The sequence below is a fragment of the Oncorhynchus mykiss genome, chromosome 8 (genome assembly GCF_057628025.1).
Source record: "Oncorhynchus mykiss isolate SJ-2025 chromosome 8, ASM5762802v1, whole genome shotgun sequence".
NCBI classification, from domain to species: Eukaryota; Metazoa; Chordata; class Actinopteri; order Salmoniformes; family Salmonidae; genus Oncorhynchus; species Oncorhynchus mykiss.
Genome location: NC_143029.1, coordinates 4,226,974 through 4,237,500, shown reverse-complemented (window position 1 = coordinate 4,237,500; position 10,527 = coordinate 4,226,974). Strand labels below are relative to the sequence as shown.

At 47.6% G+C, this 10,527-nt stretch overlaps 1 protein-coding gene across 1 annotated transcript in view; it reads left to right on the top strand.

The window, feature by feature from the left end:
* The window catches only part of LOC118965483 (low density lipoprotein receptor adapter protein 1), an 86,597-nt gene extending 77,420 nt beyond the window's left edge, over positions 1-9,177 (top strand). Inside the window, exons 9-10 of the mRNA XM_090242424.1 lie at positions 7,429-7,457; positions 8,421-9,177. Coding sequence (XP_090098550.1) covers positions 7,429-7,457; positions 8,421-8,425 — 34 coding nt within the window. The 3' untranslated portion in view covers positions 8,426-9,177. The remainder of the gene's footprint in view (positions 1-7,428; positions 7,458-8,420) is intronic.
* The last annotated feature ends 1,350 nt before the right edge of the window (positions 9,178-10,527 follow it).

Sequence of the window (10,527 nt, the reverse complement as noted above, 5' to 3'; positions counted from 1 at the left end):
TAGTGCAGGTTGCCTAGTCTGTGGATGAATAGTGCAGGGTGCCTAGTCTGTGAATGAATAGTGCAGGTTGCCTAGTCTGTGGATGAAGAGTGCAGGGTGCCTAGTCTGTGGATGAAGAGTGCAGGGTGCCTAGTCTGTGGATGGATAGTGCAGGGTGCCTAGTCTATGGATGAATAGTGCAGGGTGCCTAGTCTGTGGATGGATAGTGCAGGGTGCCTAATCGGTGAATGAATAGTGCAGGTTGCCTAGTCTGTGGATGAATAGTGCAGGGTGCCTAGTCTGTGAATGAATAGTGCAGGTTGCCTAGTCTGTGGATGAAGAGTGCAGGGTGCCTAGTCTATGGATGAATAGTGCAGGGTGCATAGTCTATGGATGAATAGTGCAGGGTGCCTAGTCTGTGGACGAATAGTGCAGGGTGCATAGTCTATGGATGAATAGTGCAGGGTGCCTAGTCTGTGAATGAATAGTGCAGGTTGCCTAGTCTGTGGATGGATAGTGCAGGGTGCCTTTGTCTGTGAATGAATAGTGCAGGGTGCCTAGTCTGTGGATGAATAGTGCAGGGTGCCTGGTCTGTGGATGGATAGTGCAGGGTGCCTAGTCTATGGATGAATAGTGCAGGGTGCCTAGTCTGTGGATGGATAGTGCAGGGTGCCTAATCGGTGAATGAATAGTGCAGGTTGCCTAGTCTGTGGATGAATAGTGCAGGGTGCCTAGTCTGTGAATGAATAGTGCAGGTTGCCTAGTCTGTGGATGAATAGTGCAGGGTGCCTAGTCTGTGGATGAAGAGTGCAGGGTGCCTAGTCTGTGGATGGATAGTGCAGGGTGCCTAGTCTGTGGATGAATAGTGCAAGGTGCCTGGTCTGTGGATGGATAGTGCAGGGTGCCTAGTCTATGGATGAATAGTGCAGGGTGCCTAGTCTGTGGATGGATAGTGCAGGGTGCCTAATCGGTGAATGAATAGTGCAGGTTGCCTAGTCTGTGGATGAATAGTGCAGGGTGCCTAGTCTGTGAATGAATAGTGCAGGTTGCCTAGTCTGTGGATGAAGAGTGCAGGGTGCCTAGTCTGTGGATGAAGAGTGCAGGGTGCCTAGTCTGTGGATGGATAGTGCAGGGTGCCTAGTCTGTGGATGAATAGTGCAGGGTGCCTGGTCTGTGAATGGATAGTGCAGGGTGCCTAGTCTATGGATGAATAGTGCAGGGTGCCTAGTCTGTGGATGAATAGTGCAGGGTGCCTAGTCTATGGATGAATAGTGCAGGGTGCCTAGTCTGTGAATGAATAGTGCAGGTTGCCTAGTCTGTGGATGGATAGTGCAGGGTGCCTTTGTTTGTGAATGAATAGTGCAGGGTGCCTAGTCTGTGGATTAATAGTGCAGGGTGCCTAGTCTGTGGATGAATAGTGCAGGGTGCCTAGTCTGTGGATGAATAGTGCAGGGTGCCAAGTCTGTGGATGAATAGTGCAGGGTGCCTGGTCTGTGGATGGATAGTGCATGGTGCCTAGTCTATGGATGAATAGTTCAGGGTGCCTAGTCTGTGGATGGATAGTGCAGGGTGTCTAATCAGTGAATGAATAGTACAGGTTGCCTAGTCTGTGGATGAATAGTGCAGGGTGCCTAGTCTTTGAATGAATAGTGCAGGGTGTCTAATCAGTGAATGAATAGTACAGGTTGCCTAGTCTGTGGATGAATAGTGCAGGGTGCCTAGTCTTTGAATGAATAGTGCAGGGTGCCTAGTCTGTGGATGAATAGTGCAGGGTGCCTAGTCTATGGATGAATAGTGCAGGGTGCCTAGTCTATGGATGAATAGTGCAGGTTGCCTAGTCTGTGGATGGATAGTGCAGGGTGCCTAGTCTGTGAATGAATAGTGCAGGGTGCCTAGTCTGTGGATGAAGAGTGCAGGGTGCCTAGTCTGTGGATGGATAGTGCAGGGTGCCTAGTCTGTGGATGAATAGTGCAGGGTGCCTGGTCTGTGGATGGATAGTGCAGGGTGCCTAGTCTATGGATGAATAGTGCAGGTTGCCTGGTCTGTGGATGAATAGTGCAGGGTGCCTAGTCTGTGGATGAATAGTGCATGGTGCCTAGTCTGTGGATGAATAGTGCAGGTTGCCTAGTCTGTGGATGAATAGTGCAGGGTGCCAAGTCTGTGGATGAATAGTGCAGGGTGCCTAGTCTGTGGATGAATAGTGCAGGGTGCCTAGTCTGTGGATGAATAGTGCAGGGTGCCTAGTCTGTGGATGAATAGTGCAGGGTGCCAAGTCTGTGGATGAGTAGTGCATGGTGCCTAGTCTGTGGATGAATAGTGCAGGGTGCCAAGTCTGTGGATGAATAGTGCAGGGTGCCTAGTCTGTGGCTGAATAGTGCAGGGTGCCTAGTCTGTGGCTGAATAGTGCAGACTGCCTAGTCTGTGGATGGATAGTGCAGGGTGCCTAGTCTGTGGATGGATAGTGCAGGGTGCCTAGTCTGTGGATGAATAGTGCAGGGTGCCTAGTCTGTGGATGAATAGTGCAGGGTGCCTAGTCTATGAATGAATAGTGCAGGGTGCCTAGTCTTTTGGATGAAGAGTGGAGGGTGCCTAGTCTGTGGATGGATAGTGCAGGGTGCCTAGTCTGTGGATGAATAGTGCAGGGTGCCTGGTCTGTGGATGAATAGTGCAGGGTGCCTAGTCTGTGGATGAATAGTGCAGGGTGCCTAGTCTGTGGATGGATAGTGCAGGGTGCCTAGTCTGTGGATGGATAGTGCAGGGTGCCTAGTCTGTGGATGAATAGTGCATTGTGCCTAGTCTGTGGATGAATAGTGCAGGGTGCCTAGTCTGTGGATGAATAGTGCAGGGTGCCTAGTCTGTGTATGAATAGTGCAGGGTGCCTAGTCTGTGGATGAATAGTGCAGGGTGCCTAGTCTGTGGATGAATAGTGCAGGGTGCCTAGTCTGTGGATGAATAGTGCAGGGTGCCTAGTCTGTGGATGAATAGTGCAGGGTGCCTAGTCTGTGAATGAATAGTGCAGGGTGCCTAGTCTTTTGGATGAAGAGTGCAGGGTGCCTAGTCTGTGGATGGATAGTGCAGGGTGCCTAGTCTGGGGATGAATAGTGCAGGGTGCCTGGTCTGTGGATGGATAGTGCAGGGTGCCTGGTCTGTGGATGGATAGTGCAGGGTGCCTAGTCTATGGATGAATAGTGCAGGGTGCCTAGTCTGTGGATGGATAGTGCAGGGTGCCTAGTCTGTGAATGAATAGTGCAGGTTGCCTGGTCTGTGGATGAATAGTGCATGGTGCCTAGTCTGTGGATGAATAGTGCAGGTTGCCTAGTCTGTGGATGAATAGTGCAGGGTGCCTAGTCTGTGGATGAATAGTGCAGGGTGCCTAGTCTGTGGATGAATAGTGCAGGGTGCCTAGTCTGTGGATGAATAGTGCAGGGTGCCTAGTCTGTGGATGAATAGTGCAGGGTGCCAAGTCTGTGGATGAATAGTGCATGGTGCCTAGTCTGTGGATGAATAGTGCAGGGTGCCAAGTCTGTGGATGAATAGTGCAGGGTGCCTAGTCTGTGGCTGAATAGTGCAGGGTGCCTAGTCTGTGGACGAATAGTGCAGGGTGCCTAGTCTGTGGATGGATAGTGCAGGGTTCCTAGTCTGTGGATGGATAGTGCAGGGTGCCTAGTCTGTGGATGGATAGTGCAGGGTGCCTAGTCTGTGGATGAATAGTGCATTGTGCCTAGTCTGTGGATGAATAGTGCAGGGTGCCTAGTCTGTGGATGAATAGTGCAGGTTGCCTAGTCTGTGGATGAATAGTGCAGGGTGCCTAGTCTGTGGATGAATAGTGCAGGGTGCCTAGTCTGTGGATGAATAGTGCACGCTGTAAAGTCCATGGATGAGAGGACCAGGTGGACGGTTGGTGGGGGCCACGGCTTGGGGGAAGAAACTGTTCAGGTGGTGGGAGGTTTTGGTCGTGATTGACCTGAACCATTTGCCAGAGGGGAGTCTTTGGAAGTGATGATTTTTCCTGCACGCTTCCTTAACCCTGGGTTCTTGCTGGACCTTGATGGAGGGCAGGTGGCAGCCAATGATCCTCTCAGCAGACTGGACAATCCGTTGCATTGATGGAGGAGGTAATGATGGTCATTTAGAACTGAATCAGCATTCAAAGGAGGACTGAGGACAAAACTACACCATTTATTCACCAAACATTACACTGAGGACAAAACAACACCATTTATTCACCAAACATTACACTGAAGGACAAAACAACACCATTTATTCACCAAACATTACACTGAAGGACAAAACAACACCATTTATTCACCAAACATTACACTGAAGACAAAACAACACCATTTATTCTCCAAACATTACACTGAAGGCAAAACAACACCATTTATTCACCAAACATTACACTGAAGGCAAAACAACACCATTTATTCACCAAACATTACACTGAAGACAAAACAACACCATTTATTCTCCAAACATTACACTGACGGCAAAACAACACCAATTATTCACCAAACATTACACTGAGGACAAAACAGCACCATTTATTCACCAAACATTACACTGAGGCAAGCCGGAGCCATCTGTGGAAAGAGGAGTCTCATCAGATGGTATCAGTAAGCTAGAACCATATGTGGAAAGAGGAGTCTCATCAGATGTTATCATCAAGCCAGAACCATCTGTAGAAAGAGGAGTCTCATCAGATGTTATCATCAAGCCAGAACCATCTGTAGAAAGAGTCTCATCAGATGTTATCATCAAGCCAGAACCATCTGTAGAAAGAGGAGTCTCATCAGATGTTATCATCAAGCCACAACAATCTGTAGAAAGAGGAGTCTCATCAGATGTTATCATCAAGCCAGAACCATCTGTAGAAAGAGGACAAGTAGAACAAAGAAATAAGTGCAAACAGATACCAAATGTATCATTCAACATCCGATTCCACCTAAAACCATGATATGAACTCTGTCCCAATTCATCTCTGCTCAACTCCTTACTTCCTCTCTTCTCGCATCCTTCTCAAATCCTATTAGAGGTCTGAGGTGAGGAACCTTGGGTCGTCTTCTCCGATGGGGTTGTAAGAAGGAGGCACAATGGTCAGTCTTCGCATCCATAGATCTGTCTATTAATTTCTCCAGCCCCGTCCCTCAGCTTTTTTACGACACAGGAGTGAGGAAAAAAACGTAGAACACACGGACAACGTTTAACATTTTGCAATATATGGAATATAGCTGATAGCATTCACTCATATCAGATGGACTGAGTCTGAATCCCAAATAGTGTTTGAATAGAAGTACTTGTCATCTCTCTCATATACACACACTTTCTCACACACACGCACATACTCATGCATGCACTCACGACCGCATACACACACACACACACACACACACACACACACACACACACACACACACACACACACACACAGACCTCACACACACACACGGTTCACAAATCTAAGTAGCTGAAGGCTGTGTGATTTTCCTCTCTTTCTCAATTGAACCGCTCGCTATAGGTGCTATTAAAGACTACAATCAATCACAATGCCTCGTGGGTAACAGAGGCAGGGCCGCGTTCTTTCTGTTTGTTGATTTTCCTTTTATTTTGGGCCCAGTTTGATCCAGAACCCTTTACAGACTGCTAGAATATTACAGTACAGATGGGTGGTTTAGAAGTTGATTGGTATGTCATGAATTGGTCATGAAAGCAGATTAAAAGATACATTACTGTAGGGTATTGTCCGTGTCAATGTCACGCTAACATGCTGACCACACCGCTTGGGTTACGTGCGAGAGCACTGCAAAATAAATGTACATATACGTCTTATTCAATCAAACGTCATCATCCAAACTTTCCCCGCGGTGTCAACGAGCGTCTGCGTAGCCTTGCAGCAAGTCTCGCCTCTCCCGTCTCCTCATTGGTGTTTAGGAGCATATACCCACGTGCCATCTCCTCATTGGTGTTTAGGAGTATATACCCACGTGCCATCTCCTCATTGGTTTTTAGGAGTATATACCCACTTGGGTGATTGAAAGATTAACTGAGGTCCACACTCCAGTCCAGTTGGTGGTGCTAATGCACCTTAAAGTTGGTTACCAACCGCCATATAAAGTCCACAGAAGAAGAAGAAGCCTGAAGGAGGAGAGATGACTAGAAACTAACTCGGTTTACCCTTTTATCTGTGGATTCCTTGTCAGAGTAGGGGACCTTGTGCATTTCAAGTAAAATAACAACCCAATGTTTATATCCCTATTTAGCAAGCTAGCTAAATAGAACAAATTAGCTAGCAACAGCAAGCTAGCCACTGTAGCTAAATTGCCATGAACGTTTAATGCTTTTCGACCTGCTGTCACGTTCAGACCTTAGTTCTTTTGTTATGTCTTTGTTTTAGTATGGTCAGGGCGTGAGTTGGGTGGGTTGTCTATGTTCCTTTTTCTATGTTGTGTTTTTGTGTTTGGCCTGGTATGGTTCTCAATCAGAGGAAGGTGTCGTTAGTTGTCTCTGATTGAGAATCATACTTAGGTAGCCTTTTCCCACCTGTGTTTCGTGGGTGATTATGTTTCCGTTTCAGTGTTTGCACCATTCGTGACTGTTTTCGGTTTTCATTTTGATTCTCTTGTTCTTTTTGTATTTTCGTATTCATTCCTATTAAAATACATGATGGACACATACCACGTTGAACATTGGCCCTCCTAGTGCTCCTCCTCGTCAGAGGACCGTTAACACCCGTCCCCAAATGAATATAGTTAGTCGTGTGTTTTGTTTTGATATTTCAACCTGCGTCTCTCGTCTGGTGTGGAGTCAACACTACAGCGATGGAGGACGCCTCGTTCTAGTCAGCATCTAATTCTTGTTACACACTATGCATCATAAGATGGACTTTGGATTTTTTTTTCTCTCCAGTTTTCTCTCATCTCTCAAGTTAAATCTGCAGTTCGACAGAGATGAAAACGTTGGCCAGGCTTCTTAATGTATTATGGAAGTTTGAATAATTCAACCTGATCTAAAAATGGGATGTTCTCATATGGCTTTCAGAATTCAGCTAAAGTTTCAGAGTCGGACCCAGACTTGGGGGACGTTGGTTTAGTGCATTTAACTTTAAACTTTAAGTCTCTATTTGTGTTCAGTACATTTACTAATCAGTGTAACAAAAATACTCAAAAGCACCTGCCATTCAGTCTGTTCAACTCTCTCCTAGTGAAGGAACGGTTTCAATGAAGGACACTACGTCGTTCCTCAAAGTCCAGCATTGCTGCACGTGTGTGTGTGTGTGTGTGTGTGTGTGTGTGTGTGTGTGTGTGTGTGTGTGTGTGTGTGTGTGTGTGTGTGTGTGTGTGTGTGTGTGTGTGTGTGTGTGTGTGTGTGTGTGCGCGTGTGTGTGCGTGCAACGGTTTCTTATTGGTTAGAGACGTGATGGTGTGTTTTGTGTCTCTTCAACCCACCATGCAGCAGTATGGAGGTAGAAGAGATGGACACTGGTATGTGAGGTGTGAGGTCACACAATGCATGATATATATTATATTATAAACTGGGTGGTTCGAGCTGTGAATGCTGATTGGCTGACAGCCGTGGTATATCAGACCGTATACCACAGGGTATGACAAAATATTTATTTTTACTGCTCTAATTACGTTGGTAACCAGTTTATAACAGCAATAAGGCACCTTGGGGGTTTGTGGTATATGACCAATATACCACAGTACTAAGAACAGCCCTTAGCCGTGGTATATTGGCAATATACCACCACTCCCTCTGACCTTATTGCTTAATTATCTATAATGTATACTATATGTTAGTATGTTAGTAAGTACAGTAGCATGTTATATAAACACATGTCTTACATCCCCATTACAAATGTATCAGTCAGCAGTATTTGGAAAAGTGTTTGTGAATGTGTCTGTCTGTCTGTCTGTCTGTCTGTCTGTCTGTCTGTCTGTCAGAATGGAGCTATTGTGATTCTCTGTCTGTCTGTCTGTCTGTCTGTCTGTCTGTCTGTCTGTCTGTCTGAATGGAGCTATTGTGATTCCCTGTCTGTCTGTCTGTCTGTCTGTCTGTCTGTCTGTCTGTCTGTCTGAATGGAGCTATTGTGATTCCCTTTCTGTCTGTCTGTCTGTCTGTCTGTCTGTCTGTCTGAATGGAGCTATTGTGATTCCCTTTCTGTCTGTCTGTCTGTCTGTCTGTCTGTCTGTCTGTCAGAATGGAGCTATTGTGATTCCCTGTCTGTCTGTCTGTCTGTCTGTCTGTCTGTCTGTCTGTCAGAATGGAGCTATTGTGATTCCCTTTCTGTCTGTCTGCACTCAGTACCTTTGTCTCGTCTCCCTCCCCCCTGTCCCCCCGCTTTTAATATTGTCTCCTATTCGTTTAAACTTCTCCTCCTCTTTCTTTCACCTCTTTCCCTTCCCCCCGCTCCCCCGCTCCCCCCCCCCCCGCTTTCTCCACAGTCTGAGGATACAGCTCTGAGCCCCCTGCAGCAGGAGGACCACCACCACCTCCCCCTAGAGGACCTCATGTCCCCGAGAAGTGACGACTCAGACTAACACAACAACTGCCAGACATACTGCTGTCCCCACAAAACAACCAAGGCTGCCAGACATACTGCTGCCCCACAAAACAACCAAGGCTGCCAGACATACTGCTGTCCCACAAAACAACCAAGGCTGCCAGACATACTGCTGCCCCACAAAACAACCAAGGCTGCCAGACATACTGCTGCCCCACAAAACAACCAAGGCTGCCAGACATACTGCTGCCCCACAAAACAACCAAGGCTGCCAGACATACTGCTGCCCCACAAAACAACCAAGGCTGCCAGACATACTGCTGCCCCACAAAACAACCAAGGCTGCCAGACATTTTTATTTAACTAGGCAAGTCAGTTAAAAACAAATTCTTATTTTCAATGACGGCCTAGGAACAGTGGGTTAACTGCCTTGTTCAGGGGCAGAATGACAGATTTGTACCTTGGAGATTTGATCTTGCAACCTTTCAGTTAAAGTCCAACGCTCTAACCACTAGGCTACACTGCCGCTGTCAGACATATTGCTGTCCCCACGAACCACCAGCTCTGGACAGATAAAACATACTGCTGCCCCCACAAACCACCAAGGCTGCCAGACATACTGCTGCCCCCACAAACCATCAGCTCTGGTGGACAGGTCAAACATACTGCTGCCCCCACAAACCACCAGCTCTGGACAGGTCAAACATACTGCTGCCCCCACAAACCATCAGCTCTGGACAGGTCAAACATACTGCTGCCCCAAAACCCACCAGCTCTGGACAGGTCAAACATACTGCTGCCCCCACAAACCACCAGCTCTGGACAGGTCAAACATACTGCTGCCCCCACAAACCACCAGCGCTGGACAGGTCAAACATACTGCTGCCCCAAAACCCACCAGCTCTGGACAGGTCAAACATACTGCTGCCCCCACAAACCATCAGCTCTGAACAGGTCAAACATACTGCTGCCCCAAAACCCACCAGCTCTGGACAGGTCAAACATACTGCTGCCCCCACAAACCATCAGCTCTGGACAGATAAAACATACTGCTGCCCCCATGAACCACCAGCTCTGGACAGGTCAAACATACTGCTTCCCCCACAAACCATCAGCTCTGGACAGGTCAAACATACTGCTGCCCCCACAAACCACCAGCTCTGGACAGGTCAAACATACTGCTGCCCCCACAAACCACCAGCTCTGGACAGGTCAAACATACTGCTGCCCCAAAACCCACCAGCTCTGGACAGATAAAACATACTGCTGCCCCCACAAACCACCAGCTCTGGACAGGTCAAACATACTGCTGCCCCAAAACCCACCAGCTCCGGACAGGTAAAACATACTGCTGCCCCCACAAACCACCAGCTCCGGACAGGTCAAACAGCCCTCTCTGTCTGCCTGTAGATCATTCTTATTCTAGTGTACTAGAACTAATCATCACTCAACATGGACAAACAGAAATCATCTCTCTACCTAAGTCTCTGATCTCTCAGTCTGCGTGTGAAGTGACACCCTATTCGTTAGAGTTTCCAAACCCGTAACTAGCCTACGGATATTGTTGAACTCTCTTTGTCTAGGGCTCCTAGGCCTAGTTACATGGTCTGTATCCTGAATGAACCGTGTTGGATGCACATGTGCCCAAGGAAACGGCTCAGGACCTCTTGGTCGGGCCAGTCCAAGCGGATTATTAGTTGTTCAGATGGTGACGAAAATAAACATTAAAAAAAACGTGGCCACCAAACCAACCAGCAGCCTCCCGACTTTCCAGCTGGGACACTGACTGACCATCATCCTAATTAGCAACACCTGATGTGTTCATCAACCAGGCTCAACACTTGGGCCACTTCAAGAATGCTGCTGCCCCATGGGGGTTGGAGTGTGGAAGTGTATACTGGATAGTGTGTTTTATGTCCCAACACTGACCCCCCCCCCCCCCCCCCCCCCCCATAACGTAACACTATATAGTACACTACTGTTGATCAGGACCCACATAGGTCTCTTGTCGAAAGTAGTGCACTACAGTGCCTTGCAAAAGGTTTCAT